Source organism: Copadichromis virginalis, linkage group LG8 (genome assembly GCF_057382275.1).
Source record: "Copadichromis virginalis isolate Kocher_CV1m ecotype Utaka linkage group LG8, C_Virginalis_male_GT1.1, whole genome shotgun sequence".
In the NCBI taxonomy this organism is placed as follows: Eukaryota; Metazoa; Chordata; class Actinopteri; order Cichliformes; family Cichlidae; genus Copadichromis; species Copadichromis virginalis.
In genome coordinates this window covers 16,624,914-16,647,123 of record NC_140625.1, presented here as the reverse complement: position 1 = coordinate 16,647,123, position 22,210 = coordinate 16,624,914, and the positions used below count along the sequence as shown (strand labels likewise).

General features: G+C 39.2%; 1 protein-coding gene across 1 annotated transcript; it reads right to left on the bottom strand.

Annotated features, from left to right (window-relative positions):
* Window positions 1-1,727: 1,727 nt before the first annotated feature.
* LOC146703116 (alpha-tectorin-like) lies at window positions 1,728-16,661 on the bottom strand. The gene is made up of 23 exons (XM_085466240.1): window positions 16,580-16,661; window positions 15,657-15,772; window positions 11,816-12,094; window positions 11,620-11,715; window positions 11,313-11,478; window positions 10,662-11,062; window positions 9,996-10,572; window positions 9,321-9,904; window positions 7,954-8,506; window positions 7,263-7,861; window positions 6,676-6,833; window positions 6,048-6,448; window positions 5,685-5,881; window positions 5,111-5,506; window positions 4,740-5,023; window positions 4,205-4,482; window positions 3,967-4,086; window positions 3,646-3,830; window positions 3,365-3,525; window positions 2,829-3,080; window positions 2,501-2,660; window positions 2,296-2,398; window positions 1,728-2,198 (listed from the first exon to the last, which is right to left on the bottom strand). Exons 1-23 carry the CDS (start codon window positions 16,629-16,631, stop codon window positions 2,068-2,070), a joined length of 6,249 nt encoding a protein of 2,082 aa, XP_085322366.1. The 5' UTR covers window positions 16,632-16,661; the 3' UTR covers window positions 1,728-2,067.
* Window positions 16,662-22,210: the final 5,549 nt, after the last annotated feature.

Below are 22,210 nucleotides of genomic sequence, written 5' to 3'. Positions count from 1 at the left end.
AACTGAACGTGACATTGGTTGCTTCACTTACAGTGCTTGTGTTGAAATCCTGAGAAAAGTTCAACTTTTCAAACACCAGTGCATGTGCTAGCCACGTCATGGAAATATCACGAGAGAGTGCGACAGATAACTGTTAAACATAATCACCATGTTGTAAATGAACAAAGTAAGTAAAAGGAAATTTGTCAGGCAAACACACTGCCCAATATTCACATGGATCTGTGGATTCACATAAATCATTGTGAATCTTGCCTTCAAATCACAGCTACTTTTCTGTTAAAGTATTATGAATGCCACAATCAAAACCTCTTCATGGGCAAAGCATCATTTAAGCAGGTGGGTCTAATGTTTTTACTCCTGTAACTGTAATCCAAGTTGATTTTCCCGGTATTTTCCTTTCCTTCATGAGTTCTTGATTCTAATAATTAACCATAGTAAGAATTTGTGGCCTGAATTTGTGGTGACAGCCCAATTTTTGTTGAGCAGGGAAGGAGGAAAAATGTCTTATAATAAATGCTATCAAGCCAAGCCTCGTCTTATTCTTAAATATGTCATTATGTCTGTCAGGTTTATATTGTCGATTGTCATTTATGGTTAGAAATATCTACTCATATATGCTTAGAAGTATATAATCATTTGTAGATTGAAAGAATGTCTCATCCTAGGAGGTCTGTAACAACTCTGTGTAGCATGAAGAGGGGGGTGCGTTCACTCCTCTCCAGAGTGTTCTGGCATAGATCACACACCTCTTGGGATCATGAGCAAGGTTTTATCTTTTCTTGCTGATATATGGTATAGCAAACACATCTATATCTGTTTTACTCTAAGTGCCTTTTGTTTAGATGAACTGCTGGACTTCCAGACCACACACACACTTACACAACGCACAGGCAAGGTACTCTTTGTGTGTATGTAGACGTCATATGTTAATGAACCTATGTATATTCATGTAACCTCAATAAAAAAGCAGTGTTACGGGGGAGCGGACGAGAGCGACTGGGGTCAAGCGAAGGAACGGCGTTTGTCCAGTTCTCTCCCGTGCACGAGAAACAAAAACAACTTTGCCTACTCGTCTTGCTTTGCTGTGTAATTAAATTGTCTTGAACGTTCCAGCGAATAGGTTTAAGCTACAATGTCTTAAAGGTAACGCTTGCAACAAACAAGCACAGATGCGCTTAACAATCAATGAGCAACAATTAAAACTATGTTATTTGGGTGATCATTCCTACTCTCAATTTAGAATCATAAGCACAAATGTTTTAACAGATGAGTCACTGATTTGTGGAATTGTGACAGCAAAGATTGCATATTGTGCACAAATACCTTTACTCCAAAAATAAACATGGATAAAAATCTATAACAGTATTGCGGGTTGCAGCTGGGTGCTAAAGATCAACTTGGCCTTCTACTTCAATAACAGAATGACTAAGTGAGACTTTATTCAGCAACACATTTTACTGTATGATCTTACTGGAGATAAAAAAAAATAGACATTGTTCATAATCAGATTTTTATTACATATTATGAATGATTTGTGATACATTTAGGTGATTATTCATTAACTTTTATTTCAACTGATAAAACGAAGCAAAAATAGTAATCATGTTATGATATTAAATTGTAGCTCAAACAGTAGGTACCCAGTTTATTGTACTACACTTTGTACTATCACATTATTTTGTATATCCAAAGTAGTGTTGGTTGCGTTTCTGAGAGACAAGTATATGTGCACTAAATACTTTATTTAATCCTTGATTTGCCCTTGATTATACATCATTATTTTAATTATGATGTAGATTTAATTATAAAAATCTCACACAGAAACCAAGAACAAGTTAATCTTATCAACAAACAGTGAATGCAACAAGGTTAAAACTTTAATATCACACATATTTTATCCCATTTAGATTTAAAGCCAACTTACTGCAAACCTTACCACAACTAAAGAAACACTCCTCAAGAAAGACAAAGACAACACTCAGATGAAAAATACCATTTAGAAGTAACTGAATAATGAATGATTTTCAAAATATGGATCATTTTTGATCTCCAGAGTTTTGGCAGTTTCTAGACTGGAATTTTGGGAGCAAACCGTTTGACCAGCAGGGTTACCAGCATGCTGGCTAGGATCAAACTGGCCAGCAGGGCCAGCAGAGGTGTCACCTGGCTTTGGCCACTGTTTAATTGCATCACTGGGTCTGCAAGAGAAGAACCAAAGTTTACATTTACTTTATCCGTGAACTTTATGTGATCAATAAGAGTGCAAGGTGAAGAGACAGGAGAGCTTCAATGTACCTCTGCTACCTGGCCTTGAAACAAGCGGTCCAAGTGAGATGGATGAAGTGTCATGGAAGGATGCATCCCTCCGAACTCGCCTGTGGTAACCCGGGTAACAGCGCTGAGAGAAAAAAAATGTTTATAGGCTTCTGCAGATTTAATAGTTTTTAAATTTATTAGGTAAAAATGAAAACCAATAAGAATTTAAAACAGTGGTACGTACAGCTGTGCAATTGTTGTGTCTCAAAAGACACAGGTGGACATTGCAGTGAAGGTAAATGGATGAATAGTTGGTAAAAGTGAACATCCTGAAGGAGAATCGGGCCTCAGTAGAGATGCCGTTCTGAATCAGCTCTACCGTTCCATCGGCTTCATTGGGACACCTGGAAGACAGGCAGACGTTTAAATATCCCACATTATAAAGCAAAGCAGCAGAATTCATTATGAGGAAGAATTGGAGAAAAACCGAGGAGAGGTCTGTCTGGGTCTGATTCTTTCAAGTTTTTAATAAAGTATACTAAGACAAGGTGACACTGCAAACGTGCTCTTACTCTGCAGTAATAAGATCCCAGCGGACGGGGTAGTTTGGCATGTTGACTGGTGTGGCCCAGCAGGAGTCCAAAATAGTGGAGATCTGGCTTTGATCCACTCCTTCTGTTCTCACCGCCACATATAACCTCTGATCTATTTCCATTTGTATGTTTGTGTCACTGCTGAAGGGGAAGCGGAAGCCAGGGTCCTGGAAGGGGATCATTCTCATGCTGTACTGTCCTTGACCGGTTGCAATCTTCTTCCTAATGATGCTACAAAAAACATAATAATACTACAAATGAGTTCATTATTAAATGATGAACATTATTAACATGCATGAACATCAAAAAGTGTAATGTTAATGTGCGGCAAAAATGACGTTCTCATTTTCATGTTTTTATTTTGTCTCATTGTCAGTATTGTGATCTTAAAGCACTATCTTTCAAAATAAGTTCCCAAAAGATGCCTGAAGTGCACATTTAATTACATAAAACACTGGAATATATAAAAATCGAATCTAAGTATTGTATATAATGCATAGGAGATGTATTGTTACCTTTCTACAGGATTGATGCCCACAGCCATAGACAGGGCCTGATTCAGGGGGTATTCGCAGCAGAAACGCAGATTGATGCTCCTCTGGCGGCTGATAAGACTTCCATGAGGATCCACAAAACCCTGGACGATGTTCTCATACATGAAATGTGTTCCGTTGCTCTAAAATTAAAAAAACAAAACATTACAAATTGAATATGATGTCATTTATAATATAAATGACAAAACATGACATGTATAATAACAGTGACTATCCATAATATTTTGGTTTTATAACTGTACCCTGAGTGCTGTCCCACACAGATGGTTGTCATTGTCAAAGTGGAAAACCAGTCGACCATACTCAAGAGTCCCATTGCAGGATTCATCTCGGAGATGGAGGGCATCAGAGTGAAAGCCAGCCTCAAATAGCTGACAACGGGACACGGACATGGTGCCTGAACTACTGGCACAAGTGATGGTTGAGTCTGTTAATACAAGTTTAAAAAGAAGAATAAGAAAACAAATAACTAACAAATCCCATTTTTCTTGTACAAACTGCACTGCAGTACCATTGCCAATGACCCAAAAATAAAACAAGGTTTAAATAGGAGCTTCCTTCACCATAGCTTTCACTGTTGCCTCGGTCATGGTGTTCATCACAGAAGCAGCCATAGACACCGTCCTTCTTACCACACCACTCGTACTCTGTGCAGTCCAGCTGTTCACATGGGTCTGACTCCTCTGCAGAAGAAGAGTGACAGGAGTACAATAAAACAAAGCCAATCTTTCAAGAAAAACCTGTTAAGCTCTATCAAAAGACATCAAAAAGACATCACTTAATTATCCAGCACAAACTTACCACACAGTAAACCAGAGCGCCAGTCAGGGATGTCTAGCCCTAGAACAGAGCAGGTTTTCTCATAGGCTGAGACAGCAGAACACAGCATGCCATTGGCTGGAGTGTAGAGGCAGAGGTCATAGACACAGGAAGTGAAAAATGGCTCGGGGTCAGAGTGCAGGTGACAGGCTCTGAATGGACCGGTGGTGTTGGTGATGACACTGCAGAGTTGGGAGTATTCTTCTCTAAAGGTGCAGTCATTCAGTCCATCACCACTTCTTTGATCAGTAGACCCACATCTGGAAAAGACATTATATGTTTAACACTTTGGGAAATTTTGTGTACTTTGGTAAAATGTCCTGTACATCTACACTCCCAATTCACACTCAACACAACGGTACATTTATTATTTTTACTGGGATGTAATATATATGCTGTTGTCCTTAAATGTCCATAAAATCTTCTCATTCAAAGCAAGACATTATGTTATATGAGTTGATGAAGGTCAACAAGACTCTATTTTTGGAATGTCCTAAAGAAGTTCCAAACAGCTCACCCTGGTTGGCTTCTTGTTGACTTCCAGCTCTGTCCAAAGTCATTGTCATTTTGTGCCAGTGTGCCATTGGGTGAGACTTTGTCATCCCCAGAGTCGCCATTGAAGTTTCCACACATACCTGTGACTCTGTTTTGACGGTTTTGGGCGATTCTTACCAACAAAGTACTCTGGCCATCAAACTGGACCGCCAGGTCAAGTGCATCGACAACTATGTAGCTTCCTTCCCTTACCACCTGAGCTAAAGTTCTTGCAGAGGTGGGAAGAGACACTTCTCCACCATTTACCTAGAAGAACAAGAGTTATGAGAGACATGCAAAGTACCTGCTGTGAAGGTGTTCATATGAGCGAAACGTAGAAAGCTTAGTATTTACCGTTACTCTTTTATTGGGTCCGATCCTGATGTGCACACTTTCTGGATGATTTGAGAGGTATATGTCCACTGCAGACACAAATGACACACGGTTGTTTCCACGGTGATTGTTGGTGGCTATCACCTGAAACTGGGTTTCATTGGTGCCATGGTTTGTGCTCTCAGTGATGATGTAGGAGCAAGTTCCCTGGAAATGAGCCACTGCTCCATCAAAGGTGATGTAGTGTGGATCCCCCCACACTGTGCAGGTGGACATGGCATCGTAACAGCCCAGCTGGCCGTCTCTGATGGAGCACTGTTGTGCAGGAGTGCAAGACGAGGCAGAACATCGCAGGTCATTTGGAGCGTGACATTCACATCTCTGTGAGCAACCGTCTGTCCAGAAGGACTCGCCAGCCTGTGTGAGAGAATGTAACAAAAAGAGGAAGAATAACCGCAGTTTATAGTAAAGCCTACCATGTATTTACTGTTGCCAAGCTGTCATTGTTAATTATCTGCTCAAATCATTTATGCAATTAAAACCTTTAAACTATATCCCTCTTTTATATAGCTCTATGGTTCTTTGTAGAACTTACATTATAGTAGAATCCATTATACTGGCAGCCACAGCGTTCCACTGGGACACAACTGGTTCCACTCCTGCGGTAGCCTTCGTCACAGAAACATCCCTCAGAGCAAGCCCGTTCACAGGTGGTATCATTACTGCTGGCACAGGTGTGGCCACAGTCAGTACCACACAGCTCATAATGGCTGTTGGCTGGACAGTCCAGTGCTAAAAAATCAAGAAAGCAAAAGATGGATGTCAGGTGGTTAAAAAAAACAGTCATGAAACTTAGACACCATATTTCAACACACTTACAAAAACAACAACAAAAAAGAAGCATTTTATTTTCTTGTGCTTGATACTATATCAGCAACACAATGGCAGGTTCACTCACCGCAGGTGGTATTTTGTCTCCAAGGGTAGATTCGAACATTAGCAGACTGACAGGCTCTAACATATGTTTCAAGAGCCCTGCAAAGGAGGTCATGACCTCGATTTCCTGCCACACACACGTCAAACACACAGTCGTTGAAATATGGTGCACGGTCCACCTCCTCGTGGCAGAAACTGAAGGGCCCATCAGCTGCCTGGATCACCTCACATTGATCTCTAGCGGGCTGTTCATTGGGACATCTCGGACATGATGAGCCGCATCCATCACTGCAGGTGTAGTTTCCTGGGACCTTCCAGGCTCTCCCAAACTCATCTGGAGATGCGACTGTTATTCCAGATGGGGTGTAGAAGTCATCATTTGAATTTCCATTGAAGTTTCCACAAAGTCCACATGTTTTTCCCCTTTTGATGAGAACAGTAAGATAAAACAGATTCATTGGTTTTACTGTGGGGAGGATTATCAATCTTATGGGACACCCCAAAAGACCATTCTGAGCCAAATAAAATCCTGTACATTCGAATTATGTTATAAAAGTGTGGTAGTGCACAACTATGAACACTTTTAAAGGTGTGAGTGTGTGAGTAATTGCAACACCAGCTGATTTTGAGCGAAGATGAATGGCAGATACCTGTAATTTGGAGGCACAGTGATAGAAACTGTACTCCATCCATCGTATATGACGCTTAAGCCAAAATCAGTGCGGACAATTGTTCGAGATCCACTGGCAAAGATAGATACTCGACTTCCATTCAAGAGAATTGGTACATTCTGTGTTATTCCATTTACCTGGGACATTGGAAGGACAATTTAGGAAAGCCAAAAATATTTAATTTTATTCATATGCCCTTTATCCGTAGTCATATGTCAGCACTAAACAAATGTAATAGCAGCACAATGACCAACAGCACATGGCAATTATTTACCAAGGGTCTCTCACATTTGGTTATTTTTTATTACTGTCCCTACAAGTGTAAGTGATAGCTCATTGTTAAAAATAAATTCAGTGAGGCTCTCTAGTGAAGAAATTGAAGTTTCCAGACTACTTTCTCTTTAACATTCCTTTACAGCAATTTTTTGTTGTCCATTTTCTAACAATACTTTGCAGTTAAGTGGAGGTCTCTCTCATGGTAGGTTCATCTGTAACTGTCTGTGGCTTTAAATTTTGCTTTTTATAATGTAAAATATGAGTAATTGTTCAGAAACAGTTCCGCTCACCTCTACCATACCCCTGTTGTATCTTGACATGTGCACATGATAGCCCCACACATTCACGAAAACTTCTGCTGTGACTGAAACTGGCAACCTATTCAATGCCTCATTCTTAGCTTCCACAGAAAACTGATTCAGCTCATCAGTGGCATTACAAAGGGTCACCAGAACATAGCGACATGTTCCTTGGAAGTCATAAGCCTTACGATCAAAGGTGAAATAGTGAGGGTCTCCAGAGGCAGAGCACGTGCCAGAAGGGTTGGGATGGCAGCCAAACTCGCCCTCCACCACACGGCAGGACTCCTGGGGCCCACAGGAGTTGGGAGTACAGTGGACGTTCCCTGTATTTCCGTTACAGGTACACAAGCTCTGACATTGTTCACCATCCCAGAACTGCTCACCACTTTCGCGATAGCGTCCTTGATGATAGCATCCACAAGATGTTGGTGGAACACACTGGTCACCATTGAGGATAAAACCACTGTTACACTGACAGCCCTCCTGGCACACACTATCACAGGTGAAGGGGAAAGAGAGGCTGGGGCAAGCAGAAGGACAAGAGGTTCCACAGAGTTCATAATGGCTGTTTGATGGGCAGGTTAGTGCTGGAGAAGAACAAACAGGTTAACATATGAAAGCATTTTTAAACATTTGGAGATCGTGGCTAGAATTAATTCAAAAACAGTTGAATGCTTACCACAGCCAGTTGCATTTCTCCATTGTCCTAAGGCAACACCCTTCTGTTGACACATTAGTGCATAATCTCGTAGGACGTCACACAGAGTTGATGCTGGATTGTTAGAGCCCCTCATGATCTCCACACATACATCCACCTGCTGCCTTGGGTCAACCACAGACCAACAGGGTACAAATGGCCCATCTGGTGAGCTGAGAATGCCACAGTACTGACTAGAATTAAAATCGGTCCTAGGATCATGACCTCTGCTTTCCACACAGTGAGCAGCCAGAGAGCCAACTCGCCAGCTGTCTCCAAAGTCCTGAGAACTGTTGACCAGGACACCGTTGGGTGTGCGGAAGTCATCATGCGGACGACCATTGTAGTTACCACAGAGTCCACCCAGTGAACCGCTGTAGACACCAGGAGCAGTGACACGGACAAAGTGAGGCCAGACTGTCTGCACAGTTACACCAAAGGAGGTGCGAATGATGACACTGCGCAGGTTGCTGTAGAAAATTTGGATTCCATTGGACCCAGCACTGAAAGGCAGCCTGATCACCTGACCAGCCACCTAAAAGGCATTAAAATAGTCAGTCATAATAATTATAATAACACTTTTAAGTAAAGACCATTTTGTTAATGATGTTTCCATCTGTCATTTCCCAATAAGTCCTAAGCTTGGTACTTATTGTAGAATGTAGTAGATAATATTTTTTTTTACCAAACAACCAGTTTGGAGCTATTATATTAGATCATTTTTATTTGTAACAATTTCCAGATTGACTCTTAGAGCTAACTGGTCTTCCTTAATGCAGCTCCAAAACTCTGCAACAGCCTTTTCTGTCTATCTTACATCCTGACTGTTTTAATTTATTATGCTTTAAAGTGCTAATTGTTTCAACTGCTTCAATATACACCACTATAATCAACATCTGTTGTATTTACTATACTGTCGTACTATAAAAATGTCATACTATAATGATCATATGGCAGCCTGTGATGTGATGGTCTGTTTAAATGAAGGAGTATATCAGTAGGACAAATTCATAGTTAAATAACATCATACTAAATTAAAAAGTAAAAGTGAATATAAAATGAATAATTTTGGTACACTATAAAGGAATTCATTCTTATAGGGGAAAAAAGCAACTCAAAGCTAAGTGACAGTATTTAAAGGTAACCTTTCCTATTTCAGATTTTCTGGTGTAATATTCTGGTTACAATGAAAACAACAATGTAGAATAATGTCCGCATAAGTACAGAGTGATCTCTACTTAATGATTCTCTATTATTAGTAGCTTATCTGCTTGTGTCAACTTTTTTTTGTGTCTTTCATTATGACACATTAATCTACAATGACTTTCAATTGTATTTCTGTCATTTACCTGAACTTTGCCGTTTATTTCCATCTCAATTGAAACCTGTGTCCCCTCTGCCTCAAACTTTAGCACATTGGAAAAGCCTTGCTGGTTTCTTGGCACTTTTTCTGCTGTCACCGTGAAGTTTGGGTGACTGGACAGTCCCATAACTTTGGCAAGTGTCAATTGACACGCCCCAGGATATTGGTATGTCAGTCCATCAAATGTCTGATATGACCCTGGGCCTCTGATCCAGCATGTTTCATAGCTATTTGGTCTGCATCCTCTTTCTCCATCCTCCACCCTGCATGATTCAAATGGCCCACAACCATGAGAGTGGCAAGTCATGGAGCCATAACTGCAGCTACAACGTCTCCCACAGTTTTCATCTAGTATTACAGTTTGTCCAGAGCGGTAGTAACGGCCCTCAAAGCTGCAGCCACACTCGGCATGAGGGACGCAGACCCCACCACTGAGGATGTAGCCTGAATCACAGATGCAGCTTTCTTGCACAGGGAGAGGACAGTTGTGGGTGGAGTTGGGATTGAGACAAGTAGCTGGACATCCTGTGCCTTCAGACTCAAAGTGGCTGTTGGCTGGGCATGGGATTTCTAGAAAGAAGAGGAAAAATTAGATTTTAGCATCTGTGGCATTTTAATAAAATTATATTTTGAAATAATTATTAAAAATGTGTTAATATACCACAAAAGCCGGTTCTCCTCCAGCTTTGCAGCCGAATATTATTTTGTTGACACTGACTTGCATACACACTTAAGGCTTGACAGAGAATAGGTTGGTACCCTCCTCCTACACACAGATCATACAGACAACTGTCCGCAAAGGACTGTGGAGGAAGTTGCTGATGGCAAGCAGCAAAAGGTCCAGAACTACTGCTGAGGATACCACAGTGGTCAGTGTTGCTGTACAATGCTGTCTGTTGTGCAGTGCAGCCAGCACAGGCCAGACCTCCACACTGTGCCTCACAACCAGGCTCATCATCCCCTGATGCTCTCCAGCTGTTAGCAAAAACCACATCAGAGCTCACAAGCTGGCCCTGGCGTGTGCGAAAGTCATCTTGAGGTTGATTGTTGAAGTTTCCACAAAGACCGCATGTTGTATTCTGATAAGTGTAGGTCAAGCTGATCTGGACATAATGATTTGTGTCATAAGACACCACTAAACCAAAGTCAGTGCTGACGACCACAGAAAAACCTGACTCATAAACTTGCACGGTGCCATTGCTAAGGGAGAATGGAGTGGATGCAAAGTTCCCATTAACCTGTAAAAACACCAGCATACAGAAAGAGTAAAACACACATGTCACAAACACATATCACCGTAAGTTTAAACTTGATTCTTATTCCATACCTTTGCCTGACCACGACGTCCTTTGACAAGCTCAATTGTGTCATTGTAGACATGCACTTTTACCAGTCGTGTCCAAGAGACTTGAGTACTGCCTCTGTGCTCATTTTTGCCTTCTACTCTGTAGTAGGGCAGTCCACTATTACATTGCTCAGAGAGAACATAGGTGCAAGTGCCCTGAAAGTGGAACACTCGGTTATCAAAGGTGTAGTAATGGGGATCACCACTTATGGTGCAAGTGCGTCTCTGCACTGTCTGGCAAGAAAACTGGAAGGAAGTTTGCTGGCAGATCTGTGAAAAGGAGCACGGCTGGTTGCGGCACTGCAGGCCTGCTGAGGTGCATGTGCACTTCTGTGCACAGGTCCTGTCACTCCAGAAGGAATCACCAAGCTGCACTGGTAAACCTTTGAAACAATAGAAAAATGAATACTTTACATTTTTTTACTTCAACTTGAAGAGATTCTTACTACTCAAACAGTGTTCATTTTTAAATTTTAGGATTCATTTTTGTTTACTGTTTTCACAGAGTGAAGATCAAAAAATGAAGGGCTAGAGAGGGGGATTGTCATTTAATATAATAACATTCTTCTCATAGAATTCTCGTAGAATTTTGATCAGCTGGCTATGATGATCGTTCTCTAGCTCAGATCTTACTGTTGAAAGTACAGCCTCTTGATCCATGGTCTGTCCTGAAGGCCCAGCGACCGGGCACATGGACATTGCTGCTGAGACGGAAATTTGAGAACTGTCCTGTTGCGTTTCCTGAGAATGATCCAGGGATGGAAAAATGGTGAACAGAATTGACTGTGTCATATCCAGCCTGAAAATGACATGTCACACTGTTAAAAATAATTGCATGGTTATTTTGTATTTACATATCCCTGCATTTAACTTAAAGTAAGAGATGGCCACAAAAACTAAAAATATGTTTTTACTATATTATATTTTAAATGGTACCAACCTGTATAGAATATGCTGTGTAGGCTATTTGCCCATAGTTCATCAACACAAATGAGTACTGGCCACCCGATATCAGGACAGCTTGGACTGTTGTTTGCTGAAAACAAGCAACTTCTTGTTTTTAAAGTATATATATTCATAGGTATTATAACCCTATGCTTCATATTGATTGCATAATTTAGTAAGAGGTGACTTACTGTTCCACTCGTTGGAAAATAGGCAACCTGATACCAAGTTGCAACAAAGACCCAGTTTGCATTAAAATTGAGTCCTGGAAAGTATTGATTAATGTCCTGTGTAGCTTGCTGGAGAACACTGCCACTGGTGTATTGGTTGTAGTAGATCTGACCATTTCCTCTGTTGTCTAAATCTGTCCAGAATGGAGCGATGATGTCTCTGGATCCATACATTGGAAACAGTTGCGGGGTGTAGCTATACCATGGTGCATCAAAGGTCAGATGCCCATTGTGGTTTACCTAGAAAATAAAAACATTCTTGTAAGTCAAAACCAGTATAAATTAGGTATCAACTGTAGGCACTTCAGACACAGGTGTTGATCACTTGTTATTAAAATGGTGGATCTGATATCACTGTGTTGGTCTTGTTCCTGCATCATCATAGTAATTATGGTCCAGGATCAATATTACAACTGACCAGTCACGTTGTTGTAATATTATGTCTTTGTAAGGAAATGTAAGGATGTGTATGTAATGTAAGGAAAAACATTTTAATAAATACATTGTCAGGGTTAAGTTTGCTGTTGGCCAAATTTATGTTACTTGCTGATTTGCTAGTGATAGTTTTTAATAGCATTAGCCAGATTCTTGACTAATGCGAACTCAATTTGCAGACATGCTCATGATCAGTTGCGATGTTGGCCCTGGACGAGCATTATTATGATGATATAGGAACAGCACCAACACAGGGATATCAAATTGTACCATTCAAACCTATACTATACCTGTAGCGTAGTATAAATAAATAGAGGAAACAATAATCACTCACTGACGGGGTAATGAGCCAGATTCACAAAGATGAACAAAATACTTTTGACTCATTAAAAACATTAAATCTCAAAATATAAGTTGATATTTAAGTACTCTATACCTAGTTTGCAACTATGAAGATAATGTTAGCTTTGTGCTTGCCATTCCTCATATTTTAGGGGTGCAACGATACACAAAATTCACGGTACGGTTCGATATTTTTTCGATCCAAAAAAAAATGTTCATGCCTTTTTAATTTGTCATTTATTAAAATTATAAATATATATTTTAACTTAAAAGTACAGTTTTTAAATTTAATGTTGCTGAAACAACAAAGTAATAAAAATTAATAAATCTATCTGATCGAGAAATCACTCATCTTTGGAAAAGAGTTTATTACAGAGAAATGGCTCTTTCCAAAATAAAAGCTATACTATACGCTTCTTCTGGGCTATATTCTCAGCAGCATATTAAACATATCAGGTCCCCATAAGGAGAATCATGTGCTAACAGCTGTCTAAATGACTCGGGTAAAGTTTGTAGCATGCGTGCTTGTTGTTTTTGTCTGCTTCCACTTGCACTAGGATGATGTCGGCGTAAATGTGCAGTCATATTCGTTGTGTTCCCACTAGTGCTGTCAGCGTTAATCTCGTTGAAATTACGTTAACGCCACAACACAGCAAATCTCTGTTAACGAGCTACCGCGGATCGCCCCGTGCGTGGGGCTGGACGGCCAACACGTTAACGAGCTAACTGCGCTAACGCACTAGTTCCCACCAATGTAACTGAGCATTGCGTGGCACATCCAACATACTGTTTTACTTTAGTCCATGACGCGCTTACCTTCAGGGTCATACGTCACATGAAAACCAAAATAGTTCCAAACGCCAGATCTGAATGAGGGTGGGGGAGGTTCAATTTGCCATGTTGCAAGGAGAGCTTAACTTCTGTCTCGCCAGCTTGCACTGCGCTCAGTGAATCTGCGTTCGACTACTCCGCCTAGGCTGCACTATCGAGCGCAGATCCACTGAGCGCTCAACACAGACAGCATCGTCAGAAGGAAAGTTGATAAAATAAATTTAAAATTTTGTATTGTTCGATACATATGCGTACCAAACCGAAAGCACTGTATCGAACGGTTCAATATCGATACGAGTATTGTTGCACCCCTATCATATTTATACTAGTTTAGTTAGCTGGAGATAAAATACCATTGCTCGTTTTCTGACTCATCCATATTCCAGTATAAGAGATTGCTTACTGTTAAAATGCTTTAGTTCAATGCCCAGAACAAACATGAGCTAATTTGGCAAAAACTGGAATTTTACTTATTAGTGACACAGTGCAAATTGTTTGAGCTGATTTTGCCCATAGATTGCATGTAAAAGATAAATGGCCACACTGCAAAGCTTTAGCGGATAGTTCTGACCACTACTATCTATGTGTTATAAACCAGCTGATGATAAAGGGGTCTATCTGAGAAAGTAGATCCACCCTAAAATAAACATTACAGATCTGCATTAGGATCTGCTTGTGCCCAGGTGAAGTAAATTTCATCATTAGCTGGTGATCGCAAAGTTCTATGCAGAAGACCAATACCCTGTCAATTTTTTGTGACCGCATGAACTCATCAATGTAAACACAATGGTTCACTTAACCAACTTTGTCTCCTACAGACAGAATTCAAAGACGTGTACCAGAAATAATGTCTAATTTTTATCTAGAGAATACTAGGAGTTTTCTTTCTTTCTTTTGTTTAACCTTTATTACAACTTTTTGGGGCGGAAGTTTTATTTTTTTTGCCTGTCCCGTTTGGTTCTTTAGACATCAAAATTTTTGTCTGAAGGCCAACAAAGATACCCTACAGATTTACTTTACCAAGTGGATCATCACGGCCCTGCCATAGTGGTCCATTTGATCCATCTTTGTTGTTGTTATTTATTTATTTTATTATATTTTTAGTTGTTAAAGATGGGACAGACATGGCTGGGGGATAGGAAAGGGAGGAAGGAAAAGAAAAAAGCTAGGCCTCCTTCCCAGAGAGGTGGAGTCTAAGTCCCGACCTGACATAGAGACACAGACATACAGGCACACACAGACACAAACATGCATTCCCTCCCTCATGCACACGTACCAATACTCAGCACTCACCTAACGTGAAGACAAACACTAAAGGACACTGTACACACAATCACAACCCCCAACCATACTCTATATCCCAGGTCCAGGTGCCCTCGCCCCACAGGGGGAAGCCGCACCATCTTGCACTGCAGTCATGTATAATTAACTGTATGCAACAACAAACTCTGACAGCACTTTAATAGTGTCTTTAATAGTGACTAAGAATCACTAACAATTTGGTAACCTATTGTGATTCATAAAGTAAGCTTTTGGTGGAAAGGAATGACACCCTGCATTAACTTGCTACCTGATGTGGGGATATGCAGAGGTGGCAGAAATACCAAACAGTGTTTGGTCTCCACACGTGGCAAAAGCTGAAAGATGTTCAAAGAGTGACCTGATGCACACATAGGTATATATGCACACATTAACATGTGGGACTCTTACTAAATAGCTGCCTTTGTCAAACTATGTGAGTTGTCCCCTGGTGGTCATTAGAAAAAACATATATTTAAGGAACATATTGCGAGCATTGACTTCACTTTCAGACCCAAAAGCTACATCCAGCCATCTTTTTTTGCAGTCTACGATAAATCATCACTGCTGTACAGCTACATTTTCCTTGTAAGTAATTATTGGTCCTACATTCCACCACACAGAAGCATTCAACTATTTTTATGTATTTTGGTACTGGATGAAAATGACAAGTCGGCAAGTAATTTTGAAATTGAACATACATTATTACTTTCATAACAGTGAATTTTCTTTTCTTTTTCTTTTTCTTTTCATTTTCTTTTTTAAGCATGTACAATTCAGCTCTGTGGTTGTAACTGATTTGCAAACCGGAGAATGAACATTTTATACATCTGCATTTAAAATGCAGATGTATAAAACAAAGATGTTTGAGTTTTCCAAAACATATTTTACTTACATAAATCTGATTATATGACTGTCCAAAAAACAGGAAAGCACGCTGTAGGACAATAAGAGGAGAACTTCCATCGTCTGAACGAGCACTTGTTGTTCCAGATATTGGATAGAGGGTACCTTAAAAGAGTAAAAAGGGGATTTGCCCCATTATGCTGCAGTTTAAACACTGTATCCTACAGATACAGTGTCTTAATAAATACAACCCCAATTTCAAAAAAGTTACTGTCAAAAAGGTAACTAAAAACACATTGAAGTTATTTGCAAAACTCAGAAACTTCAATGTATTTGAAATTAAACACACAAACAGTTTGAACTTAGAACTGTACCATTAAAAAAATATATTGGTTCATTTCAAATTTGATAGCAGCAACAAATCTTATAAAAGCTGTGATTCTAAAAAGGAAAACATGAAGGAACACTTTGCAAATCGTTGTTTAGATTCCAATTCCATTACTTTATTTTGGAATTGGGGTTGTACAGCATGAAGAACCAGAATAAATCCTTTTGAAAGCATTTTGGCCTGTCATAGCAGGAAGAGTAAATCAGAACACAAAAACAATACACTATAGAACTAAAAAACAACAGCCAACAAGGAGGTGGTGGCCTCAGACTGAATTCAGATCTGATTATTCTAAAAAGCCACCTGATGAGATAACTCTTATATTAAAATCATGTGCAGCTAAAATTTTGATGCCAGAGGAAAAAGTTTGGATTACTGTTAGTGTTTTCTGTTCACTTCTTTTTACATGCTTGTCTAGTGGCAGCTATATAATATAAATATAATGTAATATAGTTGATACTAATAATAAGTAAAGACACTATATGTGTCTAATACACAAGATTCCCTCTAAAGGTGCTTATTGTTGGAATCAACAATGCAATAAGCTCACTTAAGTTATAATTTAAAGAAGTATATTAACTCACCTGATGTCACAGGACCTGCTACAACGACAGATAAATAAATACATAGATACATAAATACATATATACATTTGAAAGAATTACATTTAAGGCTACTCAATATTGTAAGTATGCACTCAGTAACTTAAGTTTTAATTAAAGAAGTATGTTGACTCACCTGGTGTCACACCTGTGATAAAAATATAAATGAATACAAACATACAAGTTCACATACATAAATCATGAGTTTAAAGCTACTTAATTAGGAAACAGTGATTATAGTAGTTGTCAAAGTAGTCTTTGTTGTTATCGACTGGTATAATCTCAAACTATTATCGATTAACTATTTATATTATTTGATAATAGATAGATCTCCAAGAGAATGTTAATAAATTATAGAGAGGTGATCAAAGCTTTCACTTACTTGTTGTATGAGGACTCACATGACCTATCACAATAAGCACGTGTTTGAATACAAATCTGAGAATCCTCACATCGTTAATCAATACAACAACAATAAATCATTAGGCTGATTTTATTTAATACTCACCTATAATCACCAAAAGCAGCAAAAACAATAGGGTTTGACCCGCCATAACTCAAACTCAAACCTGCAGAATGAATATACATAAATAAAAAAGTGGGTATGCAACATGTATATGTACATAATTTGTTAAGTAGCCTATAGGGCAGAAGATGTTTTGAAGTTTAAATGTTGATGTGCACTGAAATACTCTCAGCTAATAATATAGGCATTACTGTGCGATATTAGTGAAATCTAAACATATCTTTATAAATTTCAGCATACACATAATATAATAGCACATAATAATAATATAAAACAATCCCAGAGAAGTCTGAAAATAATTTTAGTTTAACCTCCTAACACCCGAACTCTTCCATGGTGTGCATTTTTAATTTCTCTTTGATATTTGGGCATATTGGGGCCAGATGAATGTAAAAACAAAGAATTACCAGATTTATTTTTTTTTACCTTATTTTTGTTTTCAAGAAAAATAAGAGCCACATATGAGGATATTCGTTTAAAATTTTGATAGAACAGTAGCAGTATAATGTCCTCATAAGTGGATATCAGGCCCATGTAGAGCAAAATTGAGTATTTTGGTCTAAATAACCCAAAATGTGATGTCCACATATGTGGACGCCAGGTCCTAGAAGGTTAACCGAAATAACTTAATTACCTTGCCACGTCTTCTTTGGCTCATATACATCTCATGTGAAGCAACAGGACTCCCTGCAGCACTGCTTTTGTACTGCCAGCACTGGCAGAGTTCCAGTAAATGTTCTTTGTCTTACCTCTAATGTGCACGAGACACTCACAAAGAACATTGTTTCCTCATAGCAATGAATCATACTTTTAAACATTCATTATAATAATCTCGAGTTATTGTGCACATTAAAAAAGAAGAAAAGGAGATGTAATAATGTAACAAAGGCCTGAGTAAGGAATTGTGGGACAGTATTTGTTTCAGATAGGCTATTCTTAGACAATTCAAATCTATATCGTTTAATCTGTCAAGTAAAAAAAAAATAAATGCAAACAAAACAAAAAAAAGTTCTGTTTTTTCTTTTTGTTACTTTTTTTTATTGGTGTCAGTAACAAGTTGCGCTTCAAATCCCATCTGGAGGTCATGCAACACAGAGTACCTGTATAAAAAAGCCCAAAGCCGACTGTACTTCCTCAGGAGGCTGAGGTCTTTTAACATCTGCAGGAAGCTCCTGAGGATGTTTTACCAGTCGGTGGTTGCTGGAGTACTTTTCTATGCTGTGGTGTGCTGGGGGAGCAGCACAGCAAAGAAGGACTCATCCAGGCTGGAGAAACTGATCAGGAGGGCTAGCTCTGTGGTCGGCATGAAGCTGGACACTCTGGTGACAGTGGCAGAGAAAAGGACATTAAAGAAACTGATGGACATTATGGACAATGCCAGGCATCCTCTGCACACGGCCATTAACAACCAGAAGAGTCTGTTCAGTGACAGGTTGCTTCTCCCAAAGACAAGAACTAACAGACTTAAAAACTCCTTTGTCCCGCACGCCATCAGACTGTTTAACTCCTCTCTGGAGGGGAGAGGGAGGGGAAACAGGAGGACAAAGGAGGGGGGAACAACTAAGCTGTAGTGCCTCTTCACCTCACTGTGCAATACCTTTTGTGCAATACTTTTGTAAATAGTCAACAGTGCAATAGACCTCAATACTTGAAATGTGCAATTCACTTGTATTTTTATTTTTATTCCTATTTATTCTATTTATCCCCTTCGTATATTTTATTTATATTGTCTCTGTATTTATATATATGTGTGTGTGTATAACTCTGTAACTTCTGTCGGTGCTGTGCTTTTTTGGAAATCGAATTTCCCAGAGGAACCCACCCGAGGGATTAATAAAGTTCTATCTTATCTTATTTTATCTTATCTCTTATCTTAAAACTATTGCAGAGACTGGTCTACATAGTTTTGGTTTTGTTTTCTTGGTTTTAAAATACCACATCTTCTATGGGAAATCTGATTTCAACACAATGTCCGAGAACAAAAAAAAAACAACAAAACAAAACAACATCAGTCATGCAGAACAGAAAAAAAACCAGAAAGGTGTGCCTAACCATAGCACATACGTCTATGTCAAAGTTGTTAACTAAAACTAAACTAAAACTAGATATGAGCAAACATTTAGTTAACTAAAATAAAAACAAACACTAGACTCCAAAATGTTTGCAAAATAACTGAAATAATACATGGAGCTGAAAACTAACTAAAACAAAAAAAAAATATAGAGGAAGTTGTATTATTTGTTACTTTTGTAAAAATTCTATCAAAAGGCTTTCATTGACATGTTTATCGAGACTCTGAATGTCACTACTATCAAAAGGTTCTGTATTTGCATTGTAACATTTTCCTAAATGTTGCCTATGACATATACCATACATACAGTAATCATTAAAAAGACTAAAACTGATGCCGACAGTAATAACACCTAAAATTAAACATTTTCATACAATAAACGAGTATGTAACCTGACTTAAAAAAAAAATTCAAAACAGAATTAAAATAAAAACTAATTAGAATATACAAAATTAGAATACCTCTGACCTATGTACATGTAGTTCAGTATTTCCTTTTTCCTCTTTATGAAAGTGTATAACCGACCACTTTTATGACTAATCCCTTTACGGTTTTTTGTTTGTCTTTTTTTATTTTGTTTAAGTTACTGAGTTTATTTAGAATCCTAGAGTGGGTCATAACTCTTAATGCACAAAATTTTAATTACCTGATGCACTTACAGTTTTTTCTGATTGCTTAAGCACATTTTTTGTAACTATTGGCTAATTTTGCAAAACTCTTCACACAAATAAGAAAACCTGTCACCCAATAATCAAAACATTGTAGTTCTCTTGCAAAAGCAAACACAGCTAGATTAACTCCTCACACCTTCGTAAAAATGGTGTTTCCGTATCAAACAGTACACACAAGCCATCATCTACTAAGCACACAATGCGCCAACTGCACATTGATGGTATGAATACAAAACACTTCTGGCTTTTGCTTTCTCTGTGCACAAGGTAGGCCATGTCAGTTTGAGCTCATACTTCTGTCATAGATCCATAAGCATAGAGGGATCCAAGCTTCAAGTACTGGTGTTTATTCAAACAGATCAAAACAAACACAAGTGTTTATTTCCAAGTATAGGATTATTTGCAATCGCCATAATGACTATATGGGTTACTTGGTCTGCAGTGAACATGCTTCCTCTGCCCCCAGCATCTGGTCATCTAGCAATTCTGTAAAGTAACAATTTCAGTATTTTTACATCAATGGTATTGGTGTGTTTCTCATTGGCATATGGCAGTGCTACAAATCTTTGTGCAAAGTGACTGTACTAACCGATTCTCATTTCAAGTCCTTATGATACTTGCTACAGTGTAGCGGCTCGAGTTAGGCTGGACCCGTTGGCCAGCTTCCCTCAGGGTCATTCCACGGTTGATTACATGGTCCACTATTGTAGCTCTGATGTCATCAGCAATTCTATTTCTTACTCTTCCTACCCTTCCTCTCCCCCCTCCTCATCTTCCTCTCCCCCTCCTCGTCTTCCTCTTGCTCCTCCTTGTCCTTGTCGTCCTCTTCATCCTACTTCTTCACCTCCACGTCCTCTTCCTCGGCCTCCTCTACTTCTCACTCTTTCTGCTCCCTCCATTGTACTCCGCACACACAGCTTACCTGTATTATAGTGCTTAGGCTGATTGCAAAGTGAACTAATTATCTAAAAAAGTTTTCACATGTGAAAGTGTGCCAGACAGTTGGCAAATTAGTGTTAATGATAGCCATACATGTGTATACTTTTGCTAGGAGTGTGTTGGAAATTTGGTAATTGAGTGTTGTGCAGTGAATTGTGCCTACAGTTTTGCAAAGTGTGTGTTACAAAATTGCAAACTGAGTGCAAAGCAGTTTTTGTGCTTTTAGTTTTGCAAACTCAGTGAGTGGTTTTGCTATAAGTCTGAATAGTTTTAGAGATTGTGCTACAGGAATCACAGTTAGGGTTTAAGCATTCAGAAAAAACTGTAAATAATCAGGCCCCATCTTATCTTAATGACCTTATAGCACCATATCACCCCATTAGAGCAATTCGCTCTCGCACTGCAGGCTTACTTGTTGTTCCTAGGGTATTTAAGAGTAGAATGAGAGGCAGAGCCTTCAATTTTCAGGGCCCTCTTCTATGGAACCAGCTTAGAAGACACCCTCTCTACCTTTAAAATTATGAACTTTCCTTTTTGCTAAAGCATATGGTTATGGTTAGATCAGAGGACCCTGAATCCTCCCTTAGCTACACTGCAATAGATGTAGGTTGCTGGGGGATTCTCATGAGTGTTTTTTCTTCAGTCCCCTTTTTCACTCACTAATGTGTTTATACACCTCTCTGTATTTAATTATTTGTTATTTTTCATTTCTGGCTGTCTTCTACAGCATTTCTTTACTCCTGTTTTCCTTCTCTCACCCCAACCGGTCGCAGCAGATGGCCGTCCCTCCCTGAGCCTGGTTCTGCTAAAAGCGAGTTTTTCCTTCCCACTCATAGGGAGTCCGTATGATTGTTGGGGTTTTCTGTTTTCTTTGTATTATTGTAGGGTCTTTACCTTACAATATAAAGCGCCTTGAGGCAACTGTTGTTGTGATTTGTTGCTATATAAATAAAACTGAATTGAATTGTTCCAGGAGCCCACTTCTCATCCGTGTGTCCCAATCCTCAACACTTGACGCAGACCTTGTTAATCTGGTCGACATCCAAGCTGGTATGGCTGGTATGGCTTCAGCTATCTTTCTCTTACTTCATATTTTGAGGTATGCCAACAAATCTGCAGCAACTGTGCGATGCTGTCACATAATCTCTGGGTAATGTTTCCAGCATCTTGAAGAATTAAGGTAGTTCTGAAGGCAAAAGGGGGTCCAACCTGGTAGTAGCAGGGTGTAACTCTGAAGCTCTCCTTTTATCTCCTTGAAGTACAGAAAGGGGAAACCCTGCATTATAAGATGAATATTAATTATAGTTTACTGAGGGCAGTGCTGTGTCTGCCTTGTAGAGGCAGGGCTCTGCTGTAATATCACCTTTTGTCAGCTTCACGTTGTGCCTGAATATCTTCTGCAGCTT